The sequence below is a fragment of the Amphiura filiformis genome, chromosome 2, assembly GCF_039555335.1.
Source record: "Amphiura filiformis chromosome 2, Afil_fr2py, whole genome shotgun sequence".
NCBI lineage: Eukaryota > Metazoa > Echinodermata > Ophiuroidea > Amphilepidida > Amphiuridae > Amphiura > Amphiura filiformis.
The window spans coordinates 63,321,129-63,334,880 of NC_092629.1; the positions used below are offsets into that span (position 1 = coordinate 63,321,129).

The following is a 13,752-nucleotide window of genomic DNA, read 5'->3' on the forward strand; positions in this document are numbered from 1 at the left end:
ATGCATAGGCCTGTCATATGTATGAAAAAACAACTCAAATTCATCCACTGTGTCTATTGAGCATGTGAAAAATAGCATGTATGAAAGAACCACCCAAGTCCATGATTTGAGTATTGTAACACATTGATTGAAATCCAGTATGTATAAAAGTCTGCTTGTAACACATTCATTGCTTCAGAGTGACTTTTGAAAAAAAATGGGTTTAATAAAGGAAAGTGTGTGGTTTATATTACATGGCAGAATGCTTATCAACATTTTACATACCTGTGTGCTTTATTTTGTATTATCTTATTAGTGGTAATCTCATTCAAACATTGTTGTCTTTGTATATGATTCAAAAAACCACCCAAGTCCAAAATTTAAAATGAACCCCACGAAGTCCCTGAAATGCTAATTGTCATACTTAATACAGTTTAACCCACTCATTTGCACGTAAAACTTACCATATTGACCAGGTAAATATAACTGAAGGAATTAAAATGATACACATGTTTTTCTCTCAAAATCACTTCCCATGGACTTGGGTGGGTTTTGTATTCATGTATTCAATTGATTGTGGGGATCTCCCAGCCAATATTGAAGCTCACCCCATTTTTCAACATGCACGAGTGTGAAAAGCTATCAACATGCATAAGCGCAAAAGGCTATTATGAATATAATACCTCGAGTTAATGACTTGTTCATACAGTTTGTCCACTCTGAAGTACAAAGTGACAACGCGCGCGTATACAGCGCGTTAACAGTGCTTGCAGTGCTGCGTCTCTGCTGCAGGTATGCGTGCCTTCAAAGTCGGCACAATATGTGCGTCCACGTCGGTACTTTGTACTTTAATGACTGTAGCAAATAATGCATTTAAATTCAATGGGTCATAATTTCTTGAATAATGGGTATATTGATAGCTCCATTTTCAAATTCTCTGTCTCAGTGGCGTACCTCCTCCCAAACCAAACTTGAGTCCCCCCGCACTTGGTTGTGAGAAACTTAAGAATAATACAGCAATTAACCAAATGATGACAAGTTAGCAAATATTTGTGTATTTTCCCAAACCATTATATTCAAATAGTTTTATTCCTCCTTCTCATAGTACAAGTATTGTCATCTAAAATGGGCCATTCCAGTTGAAATCCTTACACCCCCTATTGAAGACATGACTTTTATCTCCCACACAGGGGATGGATGCAAATTTCAAATGGAGTCACCCGTTCAAGTAACCCCACTTGAAACTCGCACTCCATGTGTGGAAGATTATTAAGGTCATGTCTTCCACAGAGCGTGTAAGGATTTCAACAGGAACAGCGTAATATATAGCAGCTAAATTCTTAACTTTACTCCATACAAGTCTGGATTCAATAGTGAGCAGATTCAGTGGTGATGCCAAGACCCCCTCCACCCCCTCAAAACTTTACCCCCCCCCTCCTTAAATGCATCAAGTTTCTGGCACAGCCACTAATCAAGGACACTGTTTTCGCATTTCACAAGTAACCATACTAACAATAGTGGAATTTCAAAACACACTGCTCACTGTCTCCCTCTAGAGTTCAATATTCACTGCAAAATATTCATAACTGCAACCCTCTTAATAGATCCAGAGGGGCTTGTGCAAGTAGCCGTATCTGCAATAGCTGCCAGATGGCATATCTTCAGATGAGTACAATATAGAATGCAGAAATAATGAGAAATTGTCAAATGTTTATAGGGCAGCTATTTCAGATAGGGCTCTTCTTGGACTAAACCCCTCAATTATAAAATAGCTATATACTAGAGTACTACAATACAGTGTGGGTACAATTACATTTATTTTGGGTACAGCCGTCTCCCTCATAATAATGGTTTTTGCAAGGTTTATTTCAAACACAGTTGAAAGTTCTTGTTACTCACTAACTGTAGAATGTGTTCCTGGTGTCAAACTACACACAATTCATATCAATAAAGACAATACAATAAAGTAATAAACAAAATAACTCTGAAATTGATTTTGTGTCTTAATGCCATATTGACCCCGGATTGTAACATTTGCTGAGGAGGACGCCCTCAATATTTTTCAAAGTTCTGTTTTTTACACGATTGCAATGTACTTTATTAAACTAACATACCCTGCAAAAATCAAGACTTCAGGTGCTGTAGTTTTGTCAAAATCTGAGATTTTGAAAAAAAAGTGCAGGAACCGTCTTAACGATGGAAATATTAGTCGAACACGTGCACGATGTTCATAACACAGTACATACATGGCATGTGGGATGGTCATACACACATCAAAGGACTGTGCCGCAGCAGGAATGACGGAGCCATTCCATTTGAAATCAATCAACCCCTGGTAATTACATTTAAAATTCACACTCCCTGTGTGGAAGATTAAGGCATGACTTCCGCAGCGAGGTATGGATTTCAACTGGAATAGCCCCATGCAACAGTCATAAGTGCATAAATAATATAATTTATTGCAGAAATGTAACCAGTTCTCACACAACATTAAAATCTAGACTAGTCCGGATTCATATGAAACTGCATTAATCAAAATGTGACAAAGATACCTCTTAGCAAACACACAAATGCAACCAGTTCTCGCATAACATTACAATCTAGATTTAGTCCGGATTCATATGAAACTGTAAAAATCAAAATGTGCCATGCACATACCTCTAAACAAATACAGAACAGATACAGCCCGCCATGACAAAGGTTCACTATGTCGAAATGAAAACTTTATGTGATTATACACAAAATTTAGGGTTAGGATTAGCTTAGGCTTCCTTCAGAAAAATTACATTAAGGATCGATCGACCGAAGGTTTGCTCTGTTCAACGTCGAATATGAAATACAGTATGTTATGCCAGTGTGCTATGTTCTATATGATATTGTTAATATATTTTGGCCTTGAGCGACACAGCAAATCTTTTTCTACATTATTTCATATTCGACATAACAAACACTCTGGTATTATACAAATACTACATGGTTAGAGGGGGAATAGGGCAAACTATTTCCCCAGAGGTACTGGCTATGGGACTATCACCCCGAACCTGAAGGGTGAGAGATGATAGGCATGTAGTCTGTAAAGAGGGGAAAATAGTTGCCCTATTTCCCCAATATAAACTATGTAGTATTTATTTTATTACACCGAACATAGGCTATGGGTTGTCATGTCAGGTAGATAGTTTTCCCTATCACACAGTGAGATAGGTTATGTCATTTGCAATTGACCAATAAAGTGGCATGATTTGCTCATGAATATTTATGAGGTGTAATACAGGCAAATACTAGTTGAACATAGCGAACTTTCCACATAGCGGGTGGACACCAAAATAATATCACACCAAGATAAATAGCATTTTTAAAGGACAGGGATAATACAGATACATTATCAATTGAATACATCTGGTTGGACCAAAAGGAATTCAATTCGTTGTCTGCATTACATACTATTGTATCTGAAAAGGCTGCCTTGTACGATTTTGCTTATTATTGTCATCTAATTGTGATGAAATCGACTGTAAAATTACCTTACAGAGGAAGCCCTGCCAGGGCAGTTCTTCTGGGGTGAACCAAACCTGCCTGGTTATCAAATTAATCAGTGACAAGGTTATCTCTAAATTTGACAAGTGCTAATTGATGCAATAACATTAAAACATCAATTAGCACCTGTCAAATTCAGAGATAACCTTGTCACTGCTTAATTTGATAACCAGGCAGGTTTGGTTCACCCAGAAGAACTGCTCTGATGCCGCTTCCTCTTTGATATAATAATTTTGAGTTATTATAATCTCATGTCCATTCATAAACGAAGCAACAATGATAATAAAAATCACACAAGGCAGCCTTTTGAGATACGGCAGTATGTAATGCAGAGAAAGAATTATTGGTTGATTGTAACTAAAATAGCAGGCATGATATGCCACTGTCTATATAACAGAATCTCTCTGGGCAAATGTGACAAAACTTGCTCACAAAGGACTAGTTCCATGACTGTGGAATTTGCTCCTAGTTTAAAACACACACACAAATGTAAGTTTTGACATTATTTTTAGTTACGAACAAAGCATTAGTAGTTTTTGTTTTAGTATAAGAAAATACCCTGAAAGCACCACATAATAATTGTGTATCAAATTTTTAACTAAAAATGACTATACCGTATGTGTTAAATATAGTTCATAATACTCATATCCCATTAAGCATACTTTTATGAATCATATCTTATACAAGGGCAATTATTGCTATAAAAATTGCCAAACATTCAATAATTACCTTATATCCTAAAAAAACATTGGCATAATTGGGCAGGAAAAACCTATGTACTTGTGGCCCTTGAACATGTTTAAAACAAAACTGCCAAGAGGTTACATAGGAGGTTTTGCTTTATACATGTTCAGGGCAAATGACACATATGAGATTTTCCCTGCCCAACAAAGCCATATAAAAATGCCAAACGACATAAACCAGCCTGTTGAAACCAGTCCTGTTGGATTGGATTTTCCAAAGACATTTAGTTACACTAGGATCCACAACATGCTCATCTATCAGGGCACAGTTCTTTAAACCCAATACATTTGTAGATTAATTGAATGACCTTTGAAATTTTGAGTACAAAAACTCCAGAACTTGAGGTCAAATTTTGCACTATGATTGTTTTCTTGAGGTAATTGAACTATACCATTGGGATTAGGCTATTGTGGTCCATAGTGTTATAGGTTCCTCTAGACAGTGATGCAAGAATTTTCAAGAGAATGAAGTGGAAAAACGCTGCACACCTTGTGTTAATTATTATTGATAATATACATAGTGAAATTATTCGAAAGTATATGGGCCAATCTTGGTAAGGTGATAAATATTATAAAGATTAGCATGAACCCTGGTATGCACGCATCACAGGTCTGCCTAATAGCCGACGTCTTGACTGCTGCCCTCAGTTGTCAACCATCTGGATTGACGACTGAGAAAACTATGTGGAAAAAAGTGACAGATTTTGCAACAGGATTCCTGTGGCATAGAGCATGCGCAGTTGTGTCCAAATTGACCTTTTGACCAAGCTTGTTTTTTAAAAACTTCAGAGCGTGATCTTGTCACAAACGGCGCAGTGCAGCGACGAGGTACATGGGCGCCGCTAGTCAGTCGCACTTTAGCGCACAACCAAAGTCACATTTAATATTTTCAGTCGTCACTACGACGCATAACGCAGTACATTTGAAGTGTAGACGGCTGAATTAGTCTAGCCAACATCACTGCTTATAGGAAACAAACAAACAAGCGTACTACCAGAAAAGCCACTATTGGTTAAGGTGCTTCCTTTTGGACAATGCCTTCCAAGCATTATCCTGGTGGGTTTGTCTTATAGTATATAATCACAGAGCAGAACTGAAACATGACTATGATTTGGCTAATATGTCCAAGATGCAAATGAAATGCCTGAATAGAATTGCTTACTGGTAACTAGCACACAAGTAATGAATCAAGAAAGCTAATAATGAGATAGAGATAGGGCCAGCAGAGCTCAAAATCAATGAAGATCATGGAATTTCAGAAGTAAATAGCCGAGCACACCAAAACCAAACAGATGCTGCAATGGCACACTGAAACAAACATTAGCCAATTAAATTAAATGTTCTTAACATGGAGAATTAGTAGAGTGAGATCTTTTATGCAAAACTAGAACTGGGCCAAATAACTGGCAACATCTCATTTGCATACTTGTGACATTTTAGCAAAGCAATAGCCCCAAATGCCCAAACTGAACACCACTGCAAAATAACTGCATTAAGAGAAAAATCCCGATTACACAAATTTTGACATTATTTCAGACTACATAAGATCCCTGCCACCTGCAATACAAACTGGCCATGTACATGCACACATTACACTAGGATCTAGCCTCATCTGTCAGTACACAGTTCTTTAACCCCAATACATCTGTACATTCATAGAATGACCTTCAAATGTGTTGGGTACAAAAACTAATTGTTGAATGGAGGTCAATGAACTGTGCCGCAGGAAATGAGAATATTTTGGCTCTTAGTGTTACTGTCTATAGTTTGCTCGGCTTATAATTGGCAAAAATTAGCCTCATAACATGTATTTAATGTAGAATGGTGTACACCCAGTTGGGCACAGCTCATATGATAGTTGCACGTTGTGTAATGAGTGACTGGCGCAGTGTGAATTTACATGAGCATAGGTTAGAACTTTATTTGCATGCTCAGCAATAAAAACCAAATTAATTTCTCCAATTATAAGCCGGACAAACTATAAATTGAAGACATGTTTTTACTCTACAATAATGCAGCCTGCTCAGACTGGTAGTTGAGACAACGGTCTCTCTCTCGGCAGCAGGGAGATTGGCTTGCCACCTGGTTCAGAAATATTGGGCTATTCCAGTTGAAATGCACACACCCCTATGGAAGACACGACCCTTCATCGTCCACACAGGGAGTGCAAATTTCAAATTGGAATACCTGAACGACTACATTTAAAATCTACACTCCCTGTGTGTAAGATTAAAGTCATGTCTTCCACAGGGGTGTATGGGTTTCCACTGCAATAGCCCACTGACAAGTTTCACTGCCTATTTCAGTGAAGACTTTTAGGTAACTGGGTTAGAAATATTCCCAGAATGATTTTGATAAAAGTATTTCTGCAAATCAAAATTTGATTCTCTCAAATTTAAAAATCTACTCAGTAGATTATATGTGGGAATCAAATGATGCCCACAAAATTTTGAAAGAATCAAGATTGATTCTTAACCCCAAGAATTACTGCCTTTTGTACAGCATCTTGAATGGTACAGCCCTACCACCATTCTAACCATGGTGCAGGTAGCACTCATGGGGTTAAACCAAAACAAATTCTAACCCTGGTTAGTTCATATCTAACCCTGGTGGTTAGTTCATACAATACAGTCTTTTGTCAAAGTCATTGTAAACCCAGGCTTGTGGTTGTCGTGGCAACATTATGTCTAGAAACGTGTGATGATAGAATCCCGACTCTGGCCAACTCCTACCCATTTGACTGAAATAGAAAAAAAGATATGATGAGGATTGAGGAATCATTAGCATGTGTGTCTTCAACATTTATCAAGCATAGCCACACAGGGAGGTCAAGCCCAAGTTGCCAACATTGTAGATATATCAATTACTTTTTGCCACAACTCAATGCAACTTGTCGCATTTCCAAGTTAAAATATATTTAGCTCTATTGTGATACCGCAATGCACCGCACCCAAAAGCAATATATTTAACTCTATTGTGATAGCGCAATGCACCGCACCCAAAAGCAATATATTTAACTCTATTGTGATAGCGCAATGCACCGCACTCAAAAGCAATATATTTAACTCTATTGTGATAGTGCAATGCACCGCACCCAAAAGCAATATATTTAACTCTATTGTGATAGTGCAATGCACCGCACTCCAAAAGCAATATATTTAACTCTATTGTGATAGCGCAATGCACCGCACTCCAAAAGCAATATATTTAACTCTATTGTGATAGCGCAATGCACCGCACCCAAAAGCAATATATTTAACTCTATTGTGATAGCGCAATGCACCGCACTCCAAAAGCAATATATTTAACTCTATTGTGATAGCGCAATGCACCGCACCCAAAAGCAATATATTTAACTCTATTGTGATAGCGCAATGCACCGCACCCAATATATTTAACTCTATTGTGATAGCGCAATGCACCGCACCCAAAAGCAATATATTTAACTCTATTGTGATAGTGCAATGCACCGCACCCAAAAGCAATATATTTAACTCTATTGTGATAGCGCAATGCACCGCACCCAAAAGCAATATATTTAACTCTATTGTGATAGTGCAATGCACCGCACTCCAAAAGCAATATATTTAACTCTATTGTGATAGCGCAATGCACCGCACCCAAAAGCAATATATTTAACTCTATTGTGATAGCGCAATGCACCGCACTCCAAAAGCAATATATTTAACTCTATTGTGATAGCGCAATGCACCGCACCCAAAAGCAATATATTTAACTCTATTGTGATAGCGCAATGCACCGCACCCAAAAGCAATATATTTAACTCTATTGTGATAGTGCAATGCACTGCACCGAAAAGCAATATATTTAACTCTATTGTGATAGCGCAATGCACCGCACCCAAAAGCAATATATTTAACTCTATTGTGATAGCGCAATGCACCGCACCCAAAAGCAATATATTTAACTCTATTGTGATAGCGCAATGCACCGCACTCAAAAGCAATATATTTAACTCTATTGTGATAGCGCAATGCACCGCACTCAAAAGCAATATATTTAACTCTATTGTGATAGCGCAATGCACCGCACCCAAAAGCAATATATTTAACTCTATTGTGATAGTGCAATGCACCGCACCCAAAAGCAATATATTTAACTCTATTGTGATAGCGCAATGCACCGCACCCAAAAGCAATATATTTAACTCTATTGTGATAGCGCAATGCACCGCACCCAAAAGCCATTGCTGCGTAATATGAACGGACCTTAAGAGCATCAGAGCAGGATACATATGTGACACTGACAGACTGCCGCACTCATTTGCCCACTTTCTGAGTTGACGACTGAGAAACTTATGTGTTAAAAAAGTGTTGGGACTTATTACCACCAGAATCTGGAGGTTCTTTGCAGTCTTTGAAGTCTTTGCAGTTGTAGACCAAGACTGCTCAGTTGTGACCAAATTAACATTTTGATAGGCAATAGCGCACAACCAAAGTCGCGCAAGAATATTGTCATTGGTCTGACAAAATACAAACGGCAAGTTATTCAGTTGTCAGTACAGGCATAACACATATATATATACAAAGGATTTAGTCTTATGACACTGACACAATCTGAGCAAACCTCTCGGGCCACTCAAATACACTGAGCTTTCCCTGATTTTCTCAAATTAAAGGCCAATTCAGTGAAATTGTATACAAAATAAAATTGTGTTATAATTTTCCCTGTGTGGTTGAGAACCCTGCTGCATAGTGTAGAGTCAGTGAGCCCGTCAATTGATAATAATACCAAATATAAAGGTTACTCCAAACAAAATAATGTGGGACGTACTTAAGACATTTTCAAGAAGAAAATTTCACAAGTACACAACTGTATACAATCATCTCAAGTCAATTGCTTCCTATAGGCCAATTTCAAAGTTCATTCACCTTCCTGCTTTGATCTTTCAATATTCCAGTAACTTCAAGTTCGAGGTCATCACACACGATATTTTTTCCAAGGTTTGCTTTGTAATGGCATTTCCAGGCTCTTTATTTTTCCCCAACAAGCTCTTTTAAGGTGGCTTTATCGGCTATGGTGTCATGCACAGAATTGCTTGAAAATGCTATAGGACATGTCTATTGATGATAAACCTTACCCTGCCTAGTTTCAATTTTGTCCAAAAAAGAAAACGTTTTTGGTTACACAATTTTTAATCATCTCAGGGATGGGTTTTTTGGCACTTCAACAATTGATAAAAATAGCCAAACTTTTGAAAACAAAGATTTTATCGAAACTTAATTTATCTCCTTTGAAGCCAATAATACAAGAGTTTTAGGTTTCATTTTGCTGCCAATATATCACAGAATAATACTGCACTGCGAAGTTGTGTCCTAATTGACCTTTTGGTGAAATTTGTTGTTTCTTAGAGCGCGATCTTGTCACAACGGCATGCCGCTATTCAGTCGCGCTATGGCGCACAACCAAAGTCGCATTGAATATTTTCAGAAGTCCGTCACGATATGGACTGTAAGATAATCAGTCGTCATTACGAGCATACAAATACTTGTTCGAGCATAGCCTCTATCGCAAATCTTTGATTTGCGTTAGAGACCCGACCATAGAGGTTATTGTGCGGACCCGTTACACAAAGATGCGCCGGCATATAAACATTGATAAAATGCTTCATTTTTCACAAACACACTTTCATAAGCGTGTCATATAAGCTTAATTAAGTTCAACCCTACCTTTTGACATCTTTGATACATACGATCCTAAAAAATAAGATGATATATGAAGCCTAATTCAGCGCTGCTTACAGTGCTGCTTATCGTAGCTGTCACATCGTGGAAAGTACTCTCAACCTATGAGATAATTGTACACACGTAAATTCTGGTGATTTATGACTGGACAGTCACTTAGTAGGTACGAGATTACCTCATTCAGATAACACCTGTTATTTTTGTCGATCGATTAACCAGTCCAGGGCATTTCCGGTCCAAGGCAAACTCGACCACATGCAAATTCGGTCCCTGTATAAAACCACGTTTTTATGTGTAAGGGGCGCCCCATTAGATATCAGGGGGGAGGCTTGGTAGATTGTTGGAAAAAAATGTTCCACTGGCAAAAAAAAATGTTTTTCGCGAATTTGCTCATTTTTCATCATTATATAAGGCTAAATAAAAATTTGTGATAACCCGACCGACCGTGTAAGGGACGCACCATTAGATTCTCAGGGGGGGCATGGGAGTTTGGGTCAGGCAGAATTTTTTTTTTTTTTCGCCGCCAAAGGCGACAAATTTTTTTTTTTTTATCCTCCAAGGCAGAATTTTTTTTTTCAAGTATGTAAGTATTTATTTTTCAATTTTAATGTATATCTTTATACAAAGTTGGGTGGGGGAATTTTTTTTTTTTTTACTCATCAGTGAGGCAAATTTTTTTTTTCGTCTCACTAGTGGGTAAAAATTTTTTTTTTTCATCTCACTAGTGGGCTAAGTTTTTTTCTTCAAAAACTCCCATGCCCCCCCTGAAATCTAATGGTGCGCCCTAAAACCCTTGCGACTCAAGTAATTTTATCCAATTATGTTCAAAGTAAAAAATAATTGCTCACGACTGACCGGGTGTCTACAATGCTCCTCATCAGAAACTACATTATTGGCAAAAAAAATGGACGCACCATTAGAATTCTCAGGGGGGTAGTAAGTTTTGAGCAAAAAAAAAAAAGCGAGCAAGAAAAAAACAAACCCACCAACACTAAAAAAAAACCCAAAACATCCCCCACCTAACAAACTACGTATAAAAGCACGAACCAAAAAAAAAAACTTCCCGATCCCAACTTCCTACCCCGAGAATCTAATGAAAGCGTCCCTTACCTCACAGAGACAAAACAATGCGTCAACATGATCATGATGTAAATTGTACCATGACTGTAGTACCAAACCATCGCTTTATGTTAACCGCTCAACTCGCAAAAGCTCACCGCAAATATTGTAAATAAGCGGACTTTCCCAGGAAATATACCATGGCAAGGTGCCGAGATGTCTAGCCACATTCTCAATAGCGTGGGAAACTGGGAATTGATTTTGATCACTTACCAAAAATTTTCTAAAGCAAATGGGAAAAGGTAATTGGTTGGCTATTACTTTTAGCCCCGCCCACAACAGTGACCCACTGATTAAAAGGTTTTTGTTATAAAAAGTGACATTTATAAAGCCATTATAACGATCAGATCATGTACTTTGTGCAAACTTGTATAGTGTTGTAATCTCTAATGATTGAAGAAAAATGGTCAACACACATACATTTTTTAAATGCATGAGGTTTAAATAAAATTTAACTTTAAAATCTGGGTGACTTTCACGACTGCGCCTCTCTCAGTTCTTTCTCCACCCCTCTCTCACCAGTGTGTTCCAATATCTGTGCTCTCACTCTATTTCTGTCTCTCTCTCTCTCCCTTCAAACCCGACCTTCAAAATCCCTCCCTCGATCCAGTTCTCAGACTTTTTTCGAACCCGAACTCGAGTCCCAATTTCCGCCATGTACCGATGGCTGGCTCTGGACCTGTACGGTACCCAGGCGCGCAGCCAGCATACGAGGGGAGGAGGGGGAGGGGGCACGGTCAGTATCGTCCCTATTTTCTCAAGCCTCCACCATGTCTGGCTCTCCTCTCTCTCCATCTCCCGTCAAATGTGGCCGTGTCCCGTAAGTGACTTTACACCACGCCCTATTCAGGGTGCTGTAGGTGACTTAAGACGGTGTATCATAGCAGTAAAGACAAACAAGTTAATATTATTGGCTGTGCTCCGTAAGTGATTTTAATACACCACGCACCCTATGTAAGTGACTTTAGACTGCACCCTGGTAGACGGCACAACATAGATTGGCTGTGCTCTGTAAGTGACTTTACACCACGCCCTATGTGAGTGACTTTTTAGGTCGCACCCTGGTAGACGGTACATAGCAATAAAGACAAACAATAAATTGGCTGTGCTCCGTAAGTGACTGTACACCACGCCCTATGTGAGTGACTTTCACAGAACTAATTCTGTGGTGACTTTAGACCGCACTCTAGTAACATCATAAATTGACAATTTAACAAAAAGGAATTTTGATTGATCTGTTTTAAAAGAGTACAAAGTAGAGGGAATTTTGGCACGGAGGGGGGAGCGATTTTTGGTGGGCCGAGTGGGGACAAGTGACTTTTCAGGCCGAGGGGGGGGTCAAGCGATTTTTTGGCGGTCGTTCGAAATTTACCCCGGGGGGGGAGGGCTCATAATCATTGCACAGCCAGAGCACATTGCGTCTTCTAATTAAACATGGTATCTACACATAAAAACCTAAGTGGGTTTATACAGGGGCCGAATTAGTTTGTGGTCGAGTTGGCATGGGCCAGAGCTGACGAGTCCTACTATTCACGTGTTGTATCCATTGAACATGCGATCACCAGAAAAGAAGGGAGCGATTTTTATCACAAATTGTGCCGAAATATTCACGTGAGTACACTTAAAATGGGACATACTATCTGGGAATTATGCCACCAACACGTATAGTAACAGAATGGTAAGTGAAGTTAGATAAAAGGGGGTTATTTCAGGGTATGTTTATCATGCTGTATTGTCATTATAATTTATGTGGTCTTACGTAATATGTTTACCCCCCCGAAATTAGATACGAAAGGACACTAGCCACGAATGCGAGGGCATCCGTGAGCAAATTCGTGGCTAGTGTTTCTCGAGCAAACAAATACATGCACAGTGTAGCTGTAGAAGAGTGGTGGAATTAGTCTGTAACTATTGGTTTGTTGTAAATTGCTCCTGGCTCACACAAAATCCACCCCACTGGGCAAAAGTTTTTTCTCAAACGTAGAGCCTGGTTTAACCCCTGCTAGTTTTACCCCTGTCCAGTCCCATCTAGTTTGAATCCTATCTCAATCTCATACAAAAGATACTCCAGCTTAACTCCCAAAATCCTATTCTAAATCACAATCCAGTGTGATTGAGACTCCTTGAGATTGGGAGACAGTGACTTCCAGGGGCGTAGCCAGCACTCTCTGCCAGGGTGGGCAAGTCTCCACAAATTTCCCCCGATGTTGATTAACAGATGAAGCGAAGCGAGCGTGGCGAGCGGTCCACCGGCGTGGGGTCCAGGGGCCCGCCTAAGGGCCCCTGGTGGGGGTCCAGGGGGCGAAGTCCCTGAAGCTCATGGGGTTTGGTCATTTTTTATTCCACGAGGAGAAGCCTCCTTGCATAGGCCTACATTTGTAACGTTTTTATGTGAACATTTTACCATGTAAAGTTTTGATTTTAGAATTTAAAACAAAAATGCATTATTTTACAATGTAAGAACAACACAATAAAACAATACTGATATTCTTGAGTTGATTTAACATTATTTAAATTATTTCCCCTTCTCCCATTCGTTATCTTCCTTCTTCTTTATACATTCTTCAATTTCTTCCCCTTTCTCTCATTCCTTCCCCTTCCTTTAAATTACTTCCCCTAAATTACTTCCCTTCTTTTCCTAAAGTTTCCTTCTCTTTTCTTCTTCATTGTAT

At 38.9% G+C, this 13,752-nt stretch overlaps 1 protein-coding gene across 1 annotated transcript in view; it reads right to left on the minus strand.

Annotated features, from left to right (window-relative positions):
• Window positions 1–1,028: 1,028 nt before the first annotated feature.
• The window catches only part of LOC140146522 (adenylosuccinate synthetase isozyme 1 A-like), a 60,037-nt gene continuing 47,313 nt past the window's right edge, over window positions 1,029–13,752 (minus strand). The window contains 1 exon segment of the mRNA XM_072168397.1: window positions 1,029–6,996. Within this exon segment, the coding sequence (XP_072024498.1) occupies window positions 6,944–6,996 (53 nt within the window). The 3' untranslated portion in view covers window positions 1,029–6,943.